This window comes from Galleria mellonella, unplaced genomic scaffold (assembly GCF_026898425.1).
Source record: "Galleria mellonella isolate WM207_F2 unplaced genomic scaffold, CSIRO_AGI_GalMel_v1 utg65, whole genome shotgun sequence".
NCBI classification, from domain to species: Eukaryota; Metazoa; Arthropoda; class Insecta; order Lepidoptera; family Pyralidae; genus Galleria; species Galleria mellonella.
The window spans coordinates 6,455,102-6,471,571 of record NW_026442138.1 but is presented as its reverse complement, the minus strand read 5'-3'; the positions used below and the strand labels follow the sequence as shown (position 1 = coordinate 6,471,571).

Genomic DNA, 16,470 nt, shown 5'->3' with positions numbered 1-16,470 from the left:
AATGGATGATAATGGAATGGTAAACCCGCATGCGCTAACAATGTTTACTGGCGGGACACCAGTGATAGTTGATAATGAAAGGGTCAGTTAGCCCATTGTGACAAATATACCTGGAATTCAGTACGATGGTTTCCAGCGACGACCAAATAGAGGTCGACCTTACTCGGTATATTGCTAGCAATGGAACTGGTAGTCCGCTTTATTAACAATCTAATAAGAAACTATGTTAAACACGAGCATGTTTCGGGTAGCACGACAGGCACGATACAGTAGCTATCTTATTTTGGTATAGGTTAACTTAATATGCTGAATACGAGAAAAACGTTCAATGTTAAGTCGATTCGGTCGGTTGTGGAATTGGTACAGTAAGGGTTTGTTTCACTGTTCTCATATACAGTGTCGGACTAGGCCGGAAGGGCCCGAGTGGCTGACCACAAGCCTGCGACCCGAGACTAGATAATGGTAGTTGCATCAGTTGGTAGCGACACCGCAAGTCTCGCAAGCCAAGCTCATGGGGGGCTCATGCAGGCTGGGGCTTGGCTGGCAAAAGCCACCTCGACTATATGGCCAGGCCGACGCTGCTGATATGTAGCACCCCTACTATATCTATTGTACTCTGAAATTCAACACTGTTATTTTATCCATATTTAAATTGTATTGGATACTATTTATCTATTTAATATGCTACTTGTATCAACAAGCACCAGATTTCACATTCCGAAGTAATCAAAGAACATATTTCGAGTCTTAAATTTATTAGATGATTATTTGGATTTAATAGCACTGGGTTTTGGCATTTCATCCATTGTTGCTGGAAGAGGCCGGTTTTGGAACCAGGGATGCCTTATGGCCTGTTGACAAAACAGATTTGGAGTTTTATAGTTTGCAAAGAGCATTGAAATGAAATTATTTAACAATAAATATCCTAATGTGAAAGTGTGTTTGTCTGTTATTTCTTGGCGTCTTAATAGATCGTCATGAAATTTGATGTACCTGCACACAGTAGGACCGATTCTGGGGTGCTATTTCTCTAAATCTATGTTTAAAATTTAAATTTGATAACATAACGAAGTCTATTGGACCAGTGTGAATTATTCTATCAGCAGAAACTGTTCACTGCTGAACATTGCCTCCCCCATAAGGGGGGGTTTTGTCAGTAGTTGCCATGCTTGGCTGGCGAGTTGGCAAACGCAGTTAAGTTTTGGTGATGTTTTAAGGGGGGTGCTGCTGCCCATTCCTCGTCCGTGAGCTCCCTTAAGCGCCTTTTACGACACCTATGGGAAACGAAGAGGTGGCCTATTCTATGCCGGGGTTTACACGTCTAGCAGTTCGCGTGAACTAACTTTTTAATAAATAATAAAATTATTATAATTTTAGTTCATGATGATCCATAAAGTAGTAATTTTGCTACATTATTGAATGAAAATATTCAATTAAGAGATAAATTTAGAGAAATAGCGCTTCAAAATCGGCCCCATTATTTGAGAAGGAAAATGACAGGTTACTTTAATTCCGGTCATGAAGATGTGTGTAGTCCAGAGTATAATTAAAAGGAAATCAATACTTGCCTCTTTCGCTGATATTCTCTTATTAGCATCGTAGAGTATAAAAGATTTAACAAGGTGCAAAGCATCTGGTTCTACGCCGGGCAACAATTCGTGCCAAGGTGTGGGCGAGGATTCAGGAAATGTAATCTTGTGGTAGTCTGGTAATTCTGAGTGACCCGGCCACGTCTCCTCAGTGGGAGTACCTAAGTGTTGCAAAACTATTGCTAATTGTTCTATATCTGATTCGCCCTGTAGTATGAAAAAATCTGATTATAAAACTGTAAATACTTATTGTTATATTAGATTCTAATAATTAGAAAATACGAACGATGACAATATTTTTTTTTTTATGCAACTTATAATGGCAAACAAGCTGATTGAAAGTGGTAACCGTCGTGTATAGACATGAGCAGATATAATAGAGAATAGACTGTACTGTTTCACTCATGATACCCCCATAAATTGCCATTCCTGAGAATTAAGGTATTATGCTTCTGTACCCAGTAAATTCACTGCCATATTCCACCCTTCAAATCGAAACACAGCCATGTAAACACAACTGCTTCACGCTAGAAACACGAATGGGACAGAGGTACCCAAGCAAACAATTGTTGTACAAAGTCTCCTGCTGGTAAAAAGAGACTGACTCGTAAAGACAAATGAAGAATAGGGCGATATCCGCCTAGATGAAGTGACCTCAAAAGTATTGCAGGCAATCAACGGATGTCTTTAGGGGGGCTTATGTTTAGTGAAATAATAATGATGAAAGCTAGATAAAATAATATTTCCCGAATATATTATAGCGAATTTGGTCGCTTCAAGTTGGTACCTATATGAGAGTTGATACTTGAGGTATGTATGGTATAATAGCTATCAATAGATAGTTCAGAGGTATTGTATCAGCTACGAGTATTAACAGTCCAATGCTGAACATATCCTCCCTCGGGCAATTTTAACAGTATTTGTCACGCTTGGCAGGTGAGTTGATAAGTGCAGTTCGGCTTTTGGTAATGTTTTAAGAAGGCCGCTACTGCCCATCCCTCAACCACGAGATCCCTTAGTTGCCTCTTACGACATCCACGGGAAAGGAAGGGATGACATATTCTATGCTGGGACATACACAGGCTAGTCAGACAGTTCAGAGTAGGCATGTGTGATATCCGTACCGTTCCAATGTCTATAATATAAATTCCTCTGGAAATTGATGGTGGAAAAAATGTCATTACCCATTTAGATATCGCTTATAACAGTCGGATATCTCCATTCGTTTCAATCGGCTGTTTCATTTCAATATTATATATTGGACTATTGATATATATTGTGGGGAAGGGATTGTTAGTAATAGGACCTGACAGTTGCTAGCAATGTACCCTATCAGGTCGATCTCCACGCGGTTCCCCCTGGAAACCATTGTGGTTAATTCTTACGGAATTCTTCACAATGGGCTAACTGACCTGTTTTCACCCTCATCTATCACCTCTCACTGGTGCCCTGGCAGCGTATGCCGATAGCGCAAGCGGAGTTACCACTCCATTTTCATCCATTAAAAAAAAGACTACCGATATATACCTACCAACATAACTTTTATTGGACCAATATACAGATACTGTTACTACAATATATAAGTATCGCTGTAAATTACCCATCCCTAGCTCAGAGTATAATTTTCATTTCATTAATCAGAAAAATAATGAAACTATTATCTATTTGGCGTATGAATGCAGATAGGTGATATACAATTCAGAGATTTGTTTTGTTTTTTAAAATAAATTATTCATTAATTAAGCACTAATTTACTTACTGCAAACAACGGCTGCTTAGTAATCAATTCAGCAATAATGCATCCCACTGCCCATAAGTCCACTTTCTCTGTATAAAATCTGGCGCCGTAGAGAAGCTCTGGAGCACGGTACCATCTAAAAATAATATTATTAACTGACGGGTCACCAGTGAAAGGTGATGAAAAGGTAGGTCAGTTAGCTTATTCTGATGAATACACCTGGAATTCACCACGATGATGTCCAGGGGACCACGTGGAGGTCGACCTGACAGGGTGTATTAGGCAATGGGACTGGTGGTTCGCATTACTAACAATCCCTTCCCTCACCTATCGTGTTAGGTATAGATTTTGATTAGAAACGAATTTTTAAAATAAAAGTGCACTTTAATTTCTCCGTATATTTTGTAAGAAATTTGGCATAATAGCGTAAAATAGATATACTTTGTATATATTAAATTACAATAAATGAATATTTGTTTACTTAGGTTTATACTTATTCTTATAGGTTTTACTTTAGGTAGGTTTGTTTACCTACCTTGTGGCTACTTGATGTGAGTATGGTCTGCCACCGTCAGGCCAATACAGACGTGCAAGACCTAAATCTGCTATCTTCAGGATGCCTTCGTGATTTATCAGAAGATTTGCGGGTTTCAAGTCCTTTAATAGAATAACTTCTTACTTAGAATAAGTTTGTTAAACCTTTACTAATATTATAAACGTAAAAGTGAGTTTGTTTGTTTTACACCTTATTTTGCACCTTATAGTGCTTTAACGGTTTAACCAATCACTATGTAATTTGGTATACCTACATGTATTATATGGGACGGAGAAAGACATAGGCTACTTTTTATCCCGGCTAATAAACATAACTCGGTCACGTGGACGAAGTCGCGGGTAAAAGCTAATAAGTCTGTGCTATAAATGTACAATGCTAGTAAGGACATTTACAATATTGTACACCTGCCAGTCAATGTTTTCTTCGGTGGCGTGGAACCCTTAAATACATAAGTATGGAACATGAAAATAATAAAAATAGGGCAATTGTTAGCTAATACAGCTCTCTATATTAGCCCCTTAGACTTAACTCCTAAATTCTCACGAATGTGAATACATGAGGGTAGACCCTCTCCTTGGTGTTGCCATTCATCCATATACTGATGAAGTAAGCATACCAGTGCCATAATCACCATAGTTTTACTTCCTCAGACTATCGCAAGAGACAACTATGGGAACAAAGTACAGTACATTTTAATTGTAAAAGAATAATAAAACTAAACAAAAAAACGCTACACTAGTGCGTGGTAATAGTAGGCTATATTCCATCTTTTAGAGGAGAGTTTTGTACAGAGTAATGAGATTATCTTCCTAAAAATTGTGTTTTTCAGTTTATAATCCATTGCAATTGTGGCAATGAAGACCTTTTATGAGTCGGAATAAATTTTTAGGTAATAATGACACTTAGTATTTGTGCAATGGTAAATATAAAAAGGTTATTTTAACCTACCCTGTGCATAACGTAATGGGCGTGCATATAACGTGTTCCTTTAAGTAACATCTGCACATACGTTTTTATTCTTGGGAGTGTCAGTTCTTGCTGGTTGTGATGTAGCATTTCCCATAAACCTGAACACATATATTCTAATACTAATACCAAGCTCAATCCACGAGGGAACATGTCGTAAAGTTTTATTATCTGAAAAAAAATAGTTCAAATTTAAATCATCTTGTTAAATACTCGTGTATATATAAGGAATTGTTAGGTCTATCAGTTCCATTGCTAGGAATATACCGGTCAGGTCGATCTTGACGTTTTCCCCTAGGAAACCATCGTGCCGAATTCCAGGTGTATTCATCATGATCGGCTAACTGATCTGCCGTTTCATTCTCACATGTTCAATCCCTCACTGGTGCCCCGTCAGCGTGCACTGTTAGCGTATGCGGGGTTACCATTCCATTATCATTCATTAAAAAAATACTAGTATATGTGTTGACATATGTATGTATTTAATGAGATCTTAAATAGGTATACTCGTTTATAACGTGTCTTTTATAAGTTCGGTGATATCAAGAGTTTTGTAAATTTTTCAATAATACCTATATAGAAATTTTATAAGAAAATTATTTCAACCAAAATGAAACCATATATAAACCATACATACTTCAGTTTTAATATACAATACTTGTAAATTTTACATCTTATTCGATGTGACGGCCGTCTTTTATATTTTAGTTGACCTGATGACTGAGGACAGACTTTTGAAGATACCACAACTGTGTACTTACAATTAACATCGACTTTTAGACCTAAATACTTACATATTTACATCTTAAAAGTTGTAATGCCTTAATTTCTCTCATAACATTAACTGGTATCCCATCTTCAAGGTTTTTAATGAGAATTTTTTTCAACGCCACTTCACGACCGGTTGATAAATGCCTCGCTTTAAACACAAGACCATGGGCACCTTCACCAATACGTCCTATCACTGAATAATTTGTTACATCATTATCCATATTTATTAATTTTTATTTATTATAAATTTATTTATTATTATACAATTCAATGTTTCCTTCGAAATAGTACAAAATTGAGTACGCGAATTAGCGCGAATATTGGTTTGTTATTAAATCGTTGCTATGGTAACGTTATAGGAAAAGCAGGTGCTATCCTTAATCTGTGGAAAAACTACCTACGAATATCACGATTCATAAGTACGACGGTAGTGCCGGTTGTCATTAGCTAGGTTCTTAGTCTTTACTTAATAGTGTCATTAGGAAAATTGGTTTGTTGAAGAGAACAAATACATGAAGAGCTACAAATAGGTGTTAGGCAGGTGCTAACCGTGCCAGCAGCTTCTTTCATGTAACTAGCATAAAACTATTATTTAATCAGGACATAGGTATAATATTCTATAGTTTTATTATTACTTATTTGCCGTTTATATATTTTTTTTTATACCACTGAGGTGGCAAACAAGCATACGGCCTACCTGATGGCAAGCGGTTAGCGTAGTCTAACGCCTGCAATACCAGAGAAGCCTCCTACCTGAAGAAATCTCTTTACCCCCTTTACTTTACTTTCTTAGTGACATAAATATAGTAATAGTCACGTCGCTGTTAGGTACCTAAGTCGTTTGAGAAATTTACCCACTTTTCTTATCATCTATGTATCGCGTATAATTCTCGTATGAGTCTATTTTGCTTTTAAAGTTATATATGATTTACTTTATTTTGTTTAAAAACGCAAGACAATTGCGTTAGGCAAAATGATTCAGTAGCTTGACGCTAAGTCCGAATTTTTGGGGAGGATAGGATAGTTACTTACAGGGATTAGTAGCCACATTGCTAGCAATATACCCTTTCAGATTGACATCCATGCGGTTCTCTCTGGAAACCTTTTTTGATTTGTAGTTGGTAGATTGGTAGTTAACCTGTTTTTACCCTCACCTGTGCTTACTAGTGCCCCGCCAACATACACCGACAGCGCTGGCGGGGTTACTATTTTACTATCATTCGTTCAAAAAGTCTGAATCTCCTACATCTTCAGTTTAAGACAAGCCTGGCAACAAGCGTTAGTTATCTATTGGTAGGTAGATAGATCATAAATTTACATATAACGCTCCACTCAATTACTTTAAACAATTTTTATTTAAATAGAGTTTGCTGCAAATATTAGTAGTTATTCTTTTAATATTCAAATGTATGCAAATTATTTTATACTACTTATTTCCTATGGTTTACCGCTAGAAATTTATGTAAACATTTTTACGAACTTCCACATACCTATAAAATATTAGTAAATAAAGGAATAGCAACGTTGCTGCTTCGTCTATGCGAAGTCGTTGTCTGTAGTTCCTACAAAAAAAAATGTTGTGAACCTATTATTCAGGATCTCTGAGAATATTATTGCATCCCCAAAATTAATGTGGATTTTTATTAGTGAAAGAAATCTCAGACTCGGTTGCAGATGAGTAACCTCTGAGTACGTTCTGAGATTTTTTACTAACACCCCTATTATAAATTTTATCTGTCCATAAAATTTTATATATGGATATGAATAAATATTACATTAGATATTAGTTGCAAAACTAAAACATTTTTGACGGCATACGCTTATCTATTTTTGTAAAGAATGGTACCTTATTTATCTAGTTCTGCTTTGATGAAACTTTTCGTGAATTATTATTTATTTATTGCTACATTTGTACCTTTTATTACTCATTCAATACATGTTTGTCTCTATTAAAGTCCTTGTGAACGTTTCAACTTGTATATCTGTTAATTTTATATTTGCACAGTTGGTCGTCGAGACGTCGTAAGTTACATTCTTTAGATTGTGCGACTCGCAGTGATCGGTAACATTTCAACTGAAGTGTTAGACTCGTGTTACTATTTTATATAGATATCATGTGGTTAAAAACCCCATGTGTTGTGTTGTTTCTAATATACTGCAACCATGCAGTACATGGTGCATCGATACTCGCCTTATTCTCATCTTTGTCATTTTCTGATCATCTTGTATATCGAGGATATATTTCTCTACTGACACAAAAAGGCCATTCTGTTGCTGTAATGACACCATATCCGGGTAACTTCCAATATCCAGATACAGAGAGAATAATCGAATTGGACGTTGGGCAGGAGTCAGCTCCATTTTGGGATGAGTACAGGAGGTTAATGAGTAACGTGGACGATTACTTCCCAAGGCTGAGAGCACTCAATGAACTCTCCCTCAAAATAGCTATAGCTCAATTGAAGTCCAAGCAAATGACGGCATTGTTTATAAATCCAAATATAAAATTTGACTTAGTTATCACGGAGGCCGATGTACCACTTTTGTATGCAGTGGCTGAAAAATACAAAGTCCCCCATATTTCTATTACGGCTACGAACGGGAAAATACACCAATATGAAGCAAAAGGTAATCCAATACATCCTATACTGTATCCAGATGTCAACACATTGAATTACAAAAATTTGACTCGTTGGCAAAAAATAGTAGAATTTTATCGACACATCCAAACCAAGAATGAATATTACAACAACTATCTACCTTTAAGTGAAATAGCTGCTAAGAAGATCCTTGGCCTTAAGCGCGACTTGCAAGAAGTGGAATATGATATTGATATGCTTTTTATAGCTAGCAATCCAATATTAGTGGGTAATAGACCAACTGTGCCTGCAATTATTTTTGTGGATCGTATGCATATAAAACCAGGTGTTAGTTTACCTCAGGTAAGGTTGATTAGGATTTATAATTTTTGTATTGTGAAATTAATATTTTTGACCTCTATTTTAAATTGCATTTTCTTTTACAGAATATAAAATCATTTTTGGACTCGTCTACAAAGGGTGTAGTGTATTTCAGTTTAGGAGTAGTTCAAGAAGCGGAACAGCTGGCGACTCCGATTCTTCATACTCTTGCTGAAGCTTTCCGTGAACTTCCTTTCACAGTTTTATGGAAGATTGGCAATACAACAATGATAAACAAGGCTGATAATATTATCGCCCAGGCGTGGTTCCCTCAACAGGAGATTTTGGGTAAATAAATTGAATTTTTTTATTAATAATAATTTATTGGTATAAAAATAATATTATTGATATAAACGCAAAAACAACCCCAATAATTAATATATTACCTTGAATTATTAGACCATAATCCCTCTTAAAACATCTCTAAAGCCTAACTGCGGTTGCTAATCCACCTGCCGAGCGTGATAACTACAGGCCAACTCTCCCAAGAGGGAGGCTTATGTTCAGCAGTGGTCAGTTAAAGCCTAATATGATGATGTTGACGATGATTTAACCATTTCTATTAGAAACAATACTTTTTTTATCATAAAAATATGGATCGCCCAATACTCGGTTATTATCCACGAAATGGAAAATACATAGTATCATGATGGAGTACCGCTATGGGCTGGTTTCCTAAACAATAATAACATACCAATTTAAAGACACATTTTATTTTTTTATAGTACTTAAAACAAATATTGAATTTCAGCACATCCCAATGTCAAAGTGTTCATAACCCAAGGAGGAACTCGATCCTTAGAGGAGGCAATTTATTATGGAGTACCAATAATTGGTTTACCAGTAGTCCGATCAAGAAAACTGTTTATTAAGGAAGTCACTAAATTTGGGGCTGGAGAAGTTTTGGATCCATACTATTTGGATAAGGAGACATTTAAATCAACAATTTCAGCAGTAGCTACTAATGAAAAGTAAGTTTAACCAGAGATAGGTACCTAATAGTATTTACTGGTGATCAGTCTAATCGGTCGGGGATATGAATACTTGTAATAATTTATTGGCTTTTCAATATGTTGTTAATGTTTGCATATGCATTCGATAACTTATATAATGCAAGAGAATGGTACAAGAGGTACGTACGTAGGTAAGGAAAAAGTCTTTAGCATTTGGTTCTGATTACCTATCTTGTAAGCGACTTGCCATGAAATGTATATTGTGTGATTTAAGTATAGTATAATAAAAATTGTATAAATATAGATATAAAATTATTATGATAATTATGGTACTATAGTTATTGTGATATAATTTATTTTTGAGTGTTAAGGTACTTAACACACGTGTCACGCTATCAGTCTCCGCGGTTTTCATATAATGTAGTACAAGTTTGCAACAATATGTCGTATCCAGCTGAATCCGGTAATCCTAGTATTTTTTTTTTTATTTTAATTAACAATTTTTATTTTAGGTACAAGAAAGCAATAGTGAAACTTAAAGACATGATCTTCGACCCTGTTATATCTGGCCCAGAAAGTGCGGTGTGGTGGACTGAGTACGTTCTCCGTCATAAGGGTGCTCGTCATTTCCGATCTCCAGCAGTTGGCATCACCTTCTTCAAATATTACATGTTGGATCTTCTTAGTTATCTTCTGGCTGGATGTCTGTTTGTTCTTTATCTCTCTTTCCTTATTCTACGTTACATTTACAGGCGGTTACGTTTGCGTTTTGCCACCAAACCCAATTTAGGTACTAAATATAAAGCTCTGTAAACTATTTAGCTACTTACGTAATGGCATACCTACATATCATTATAAGTATGTATGTGATGCAGTGTTAGTGATTTATTTTTTTCAGTAAGAGAAATTTTGAGAAATATACGATTTTGATATTACTATGAGTTTCATATTTTCAATCCCTTTTACAAATATTATGCGATGAGGAACTAACTAGGAACCATCATAGTCCTATGAACTCCAATATGTTATATAAATCGTTTTGATTTATTCTTTATTGCACAATAAAATTTTGTACAAATGGCGAGCTTAATGCCATATGGCATTCTCTACCAGCTAACCATTGGGTAAAAACAGAAAGCGTATGAAGGGCAGATGTGGTGAAAAATATGTGACAATTATAGTAACACATTAAGGCAATACACAATATAAATATAATATACACATAAGAGTATGGGAGTCTTTGAGGTACTGAAATCTATCTTTCAAATAAGTATATAGTATATAGTAATAATAATTATTGACTAGTGATTCCACTAATAATAATCTTTTCTTAAGAAAAATTGGGCTGTTACGATTAATAGTAATTATGCATGACGAGTATATTATGGCAGATATTATATCTTAGTAGATATCTATGCTCGATTTTTAATTTTAAATATTTTTGCTATATAGAATATTTACAAATAGAACATTTACATTAAGATAGGTAGATAATGAATTCCCTTAAATAAACGTAGATAAAGAGTAGTCAGTAAAGTTAATCTGATTGTTGATGAATTCTAAACAAGAAAATGTTAAGTACTGTTATTATATTTTTTTTGTATTGTGCATAAGAATTAGGGAACACTGTATTTTTGCTGCATTTATTATGTTATATAACCTTTTTGTTTTGATAAATCGATAATATTCATATTAATATAACAATTCTGATGACTTTATAGATTGCTGTTCAATTTAACGTAGGTACGATATAGTTATGCCTGTATGATATTACTGTAGCTTTCATCGATTTCAATTAAAAATAAGCTATCAATGTCAAGTGTCAACCTGTCACAAGTGTTCTGTCAATTTGTCTAAAGTCGATATTATTATTAGATATGGATTGAGGATTTTAAACAAAATATTTTTATTTATTTACCTATTTTGCTTTATATAAAGTAATAATTTGTGATTTTATCGAGTTTTCGCATATTTTAGATTTAAATCGCCTTACTAAATAACCATTCATATAAAATTAAAGTGAGAATTAACTGTACTGTTGTGATACACTGACTGATTTGTTAAAGATAACTGGAGTTTGATAAATTCTAATTCACAATAATATTTGCGGATAATTTAGAATCATAATAATGACAGCAGTGAGAACATGCCCTGGTCTATACTGCGGGCGGACTGAGCTGGAAGATGGTAGTTGGAGTGACTGTGGTGCATGCCCCCGAGGATATCGTACTAATGCTTCCAGTTATTGCATGCCATGCGCTGATGAACCGACGCTCTACGACTGGCAGTACTTGGGTTTTATGGTGCTGCTTCCTATGGTTCTACATTGGTTCTTTATAGATGTTGTGGCTACTAGGAAAAGGTATCTATTTTATGCTATTCTAAATTTCTATTTGATAATTACAAGTAGTTCTTTAGGAAAATAACATTTATCAGTTAATTTTGTCATTGTAGTAATTTTTCAACTTTTTTTGTTATTATTATTACTTAATTACTATAAGTAAAAATATAATTTTTATAAAATATTTATCCCAATATACCAGTCAATATAACTTCTTGGAAGCATTTATACAATTATTAAGTAGATGTAACTGAAATGATAGTCCCGTCCCATCTGTGATATTAGCTTAATCAGTCATTATGAAATTTGGTACATAGATACTATGTGAAATGTAGAACAACATCCAATAGGCTATATTTTATCCCTGTAAATAAAGACATCCTGGTTACATAAATGTAATTGTTGGGCAAAAGCTAGTATTTCATAATATGGATTAATCAGTCATTTAAGTACTGCAATTGTTTTTATAAAAATTAAATATAAGTTAATTTGAAATTACAGCAAAGAAGGAATTCTCATTCAACACATATGTGCCTTTGTGGAAATTGTATCTGGTACATTGGCTGCTCTATTAGTGCTGCCTCCAACTGGCACAGTAGCTCTGTATGTTTGCACACCAAAAGCTCTCTCTGATTGGTATACACTACTGCACAATCCACAACCTGATTATAAGGAAACACTACATTGTACACAAGAAGCTGTGTATCCATTGTAAGTTGATAGTCTTTTGTTTTAATTTTTTGTACAATTGGTAACGGTCAATAAGCTGGATATCCAATATTAAATCATTATGGCATGATACATAGATTTATCATTGGTGTAGATGGTAAGTTTCATAATTTTTTTGATTGTCATAATTAATATTTGAAAGATAGTTTGGAAGTTAGTTTTATAAAGATAGACAGTAAAATTATCTTATTTAATTCCTACAACAAATACAAAAAAAAAAAAAATAGTAAATTGCAATTGTTTGCAAGATTAAAAATAGATGATTGAATTTTCTCCTTTTTAATATGATAGGTTCTTTATAGGGTAGGCAAAGAACTTACTTGTTGACATTGGCAATATCTTAAATTATTGCTTTTCCTGCAGTTTATTTTTGTATAAACAATAATAAATAAGAATAATTTATTATGACATTTGTTTATTAATGATAATTTATTGGTAGTATGAAAATAGAGTAATGTTATAACACCATTTTTCTTATAATATTTAGCTGTAGATTACTTTTTTTCTCTTTAATATGATGCATCTTTCTTTGTTTGTCTCAATCTTTTCAAGTACCATTGGTCATTTTATAATATTAAAAATATTAATTGAAAAGAAGTATGAGAACATTATTATTTCTTGTATTATTTATTTCATAAAGAAAAACTTATTGTCTATTTACAATTTCATCAACACAGGTATTTTCATGTTTCAGGTACACAGTAGTGCTGTTGATATATGCATTCAGCCTTCTAATGACAATCAGTTTGAGACCTTGGCTCCTGACCTTTCACTCTTCCAACTCTGGTAAAAAAGCAATATACTGTGCACTTTACTTCTATCCCATACTCATACTGATCCATACTGTTGCTGCAGGCTTGATTTGTAAGTAAATTTTTGATTTAATTTTATAAAGTAGCTACTTATAAAAAAATTATAAAGTTTTCAAAATTTTATAAGATTCATCACGATGGGCCTACTGACCTGAAATCATTCTGAACTATTATTACTTACTAGTGCTCTGATTGCAATATCAATATATTAACATGTAGGTGAGGTTGCAATTCCGTTTTCATTCCATGAAAGAATATGTCCTGTATATTATGTGTATACCAAGTTTCATAGTGATTAGTTATGCTCTTAAGGCATTATAACATAAGAAACAAATAAACTCACTATCATATTACTAAGGATTTATGCAGCCAAAGCCATGACTAAACACACTACAGCTAATTATGAATAATTTATTGTTCACTGTTGACATTATTACATTTTACTATCTAAAATACCATTATGCTGAATATATATACATAATATTTAATTAAATTATTTTTTTTTATCTTTCAGACTGCTCTTTCCCGTACATAATAATTATAATATCAATGATCACATCAGCATCTCATTTTTCTGTGAAAATCGACCAATCTGCACCAGCATTGCTGATATCTTCAGTGACTGATACTAGAAATTTAACTATCTTAATGGGACACTGGCTTGTGCATGCTTATGGTATTATATCTCTAACAGGATTCAAAGAACTATGGTATTTGTCGTTGGTACCTGCACCAGCATTGTTCTATATACTGACAGCACAATTCACTGATCCAATGAAGATCCACAACGATTGACATGCACAGAAAACTTTTGTGAAACTCGTATTGAACTGAGAATAAGTGAAGAATTGCCGATATTGTGATACCCAAATGTGACTTTGGTTTCGGCGAGCTATTGAAAGCACAATGAAAGTTAGTGTTGAACCAAGTGCAGCATCTTCAGAGGTAGAATTATAAGGGGTGCTATAGGTGTTACAGTGTAATCTGAGATATCACTGTGTTTATATCAATAGATGGTGATTACCACTTCCCATGAGATGGGCGGACTGTTTGTTTTCAATAGTATATACAGTATGTAATACATTAAAACAGTTTATTAAGTTGTCTATATAAGTGCTGTGTTGTGTAATGATGCGCTTATGACGCTATTATCATTAAAGTTGTACATAGCTCTTTGGAGCAATGGCTCCGCTTTCCTAGGACAAGTGACAAATTTATTGATAGACACATTTTCGTTACCACATGTATGTAATAGAAGGCGATAGTAACGTCTGGCAGTGTGTCTTGTTTGTATTTGTTGATGTTTGTGTTTCAAATAATAAAATAAATTTATTTGTCACATAATACAGATGTTTATCGCAGTACTGCGTTCCCGTGGGATCACGCAAATGAGAATTAGTAATCGCTAGTATTTACTTGTGTAGGTATAAATTAATCTAAGATATGTTATTACTTAGTGTCTAATTAAATACGACTGTTTCATTTTGTTACTTAAGAAGTCTATTTATAAGGATTATATTTCTGTTATAATATTTAATTAAATATTAATAATCACTATCACTATAGGAATGATTTTTTTAATTCAAATTTATCTAATGTTTTACCCGTATCATATTTGATTTAATAATGTGGCATCACGCAGCAGTATTTCCGAACTGATACGACAACATAACCTTAAAGAAAAGAGCATATTCCTTTTTAAAAGGTCGGCAGCACACCTGCAATGCCGTAGGTGTTGTGGGTGACCATGGGCAGCGGTAGTCACTTACCATCAGGTGAGCCGCATGCTCGTTTGCCCCCTGTATAGTAAAAAAAAAGAAATCACGCAGGAGAGCTGTATCAACAAAGTTACTATATCAACTGTGTTTTTAACAAATCACTTATTATCATTAAAGAATTCGTAGTCGATTCGTTCGTCTTAAATAATTTAAAGGCCATTAATAACATCTGAACACGACGGTTCACACTCGTTTTTTGTGACTATATTAATAACGCGTTATACGAAACATGACCGGCGACTGGTCGTCCTTCGAGCGGCATATATTCATAACTGGCAGAGAACAAGGCTTGTTTGCTCTGAAGATGACCACATATCCATCTTACTAGCAGTCCCCGGTGTATTGCGCCCCAATTAACACGGTGCACCCATCATGAACGGCATCCCGTCACCTGTGCCTAATAGCATGGGTGGGATACTTAAACAAATCACCTTAAACACTCAAAAAAAAAAAAACAATCACTTAAATATAAAAATATAATAACTATTTATTGCGTTATAGGAAAGTTTAGAGCAGATTATATAACATATTACATTAAATATCTAAATATAAATTTATGCGGCGATGCAAGTCAATTAATATCTAATGAAGTCTTTATTGGGTATAAAAATAAAGGAAAAATTTCAAGGGCGAAAATGAAAAGAAATGCCTGCGTTTATAGGTAGTATCAATTTAAATATTTTATTTTTGAACTGCCCGAAATAACAAACGTTCCACTACTATCCGTATTTCCATTTTACTAAATGATTATTATAAAGAGGAAAGATTTGATACATTGGTCTCAAAAATACTTAACTAATATTGAAAAATTTTTTCACTTAAAAAAATATTATCAGGGAGTAACGAGCTGTATTTTAATTTATTCTTTTTTAATTCATGATAATGGAATGGTAAACCCCCCTGCGCTAACGGTATTGGCGGTATATCAGTGAGGGATGATAGGTGTAAACGAAAAGGCAGGTGAGTTAGCCCATCGTGATGACACCTGGAATTCAACACGATGGTTTCCAGGGGGGTTTTGCTAGCAAAGCAGGAGAAGGCGATTAAGAGAACTAAATGGCGAGAAATTTGCAGCAACGTCCTTAAAACATTCAAAGCCTAACTGGTGTCTCTATGGGGGAGGTCTATGTCCAGCAGTGGATAGTTACCGGCTGATATAATAATAAAAAAAAATGTTAAATTACCTGAAATATCTCGACGTTTCGACCAGCCGGTTTACTCTTGAATCTAATATCAGTATCAATCCAATTTTTTGCCAATGACAATTTTATACTGCA

General features: G+C 34.2%; 3 protein-coding genes across 3 annotated transcripts; 2 read left to right on the top strand and 1 right to left on the bottom strand.

The window, feature by feature from the left end:
- Nucleotides 1-687: 687 nt before the first annotated feature.
- LOC113519843 (cyclin-dependent kinase 20) lies at nucleotides 688-5,983 on the bottom strand. The gene is made up of 6 exons (XM_026905056.3): nucleotides 5,644-5,983; nucleotides 4,832-5,020; nucleotides 3,863-3,984; nucleotides 3,349-3,463; nucleotides 1,569-1,796; nucleotides 688-851 (listed from the first exon to the last, which is right to left on the bottom strand). The coding sequence occupies exons 1-6, from the start codon at nucleotides 5,839-5,841 to the stop codon at nucleotides 765-767; spliced, it is 939 nt and encodes a 312-aa protein (XP_026760857.2). The 5' UTR covers nucleotides 5,842-5,983; the 3' UTR covers nucleotides 688-764.
- Nucleotides 5,984-7,654: 1,671 nt separating this feature from the next.
- Nucleotides 7,655-10,468, top strand: LOC113519682 (UDP-glycosyltransferase UGT5). Its single transcript, XM_026904846.3, has 4 exons — nucleotides 7,655-8,562; nucleotides 8,646-8,868; nucleotides 9,332-9,551; nucleotides 10,046-10,468. The coding sequence occupies exons 1-4, from the start codon at nucleotides 7,735-7,737 to the stop codon at nucleotides 10,344-10,346; spliced, it is 1,572 nt and encodes a 523-aa protein (XP_026760647.2). The 5' UTR covers nucleotides 7,655-7,734; the 3' UTR covers nucleotides 10,347-10,468.
- Nucleotides 10,469-11,391: 923 nt separating this feature from the next.
- LOC113519689 (JNK1/MAPK8-associated membrane protein) lies at nucleotides 11,392-14,984 on the top strand. Its single transcript, XM_026904859.3, has 4 exons — nucleotides 11,392-11,895; nucleotides 12,376-12,585; nucleotides 13,298-13,467; nucleotides 13,930-14,984. The coding sequence occupies exons 1-4, from the start codon at nucleotides 11,663-11,665 to the stop codon at nucleotides 14,208-14,210; spliced, it is 894 nt and encodes a 297-aa protein (XP_026760660.2). The 5' UTR covers nucleotides 11,392-11,662; the 3' UTR covers nucleotides 14,211-14,984.
- The last annotated feature ends 1,486 nt before the right edge of the window (nucleotides 14,985-16,470 follow it).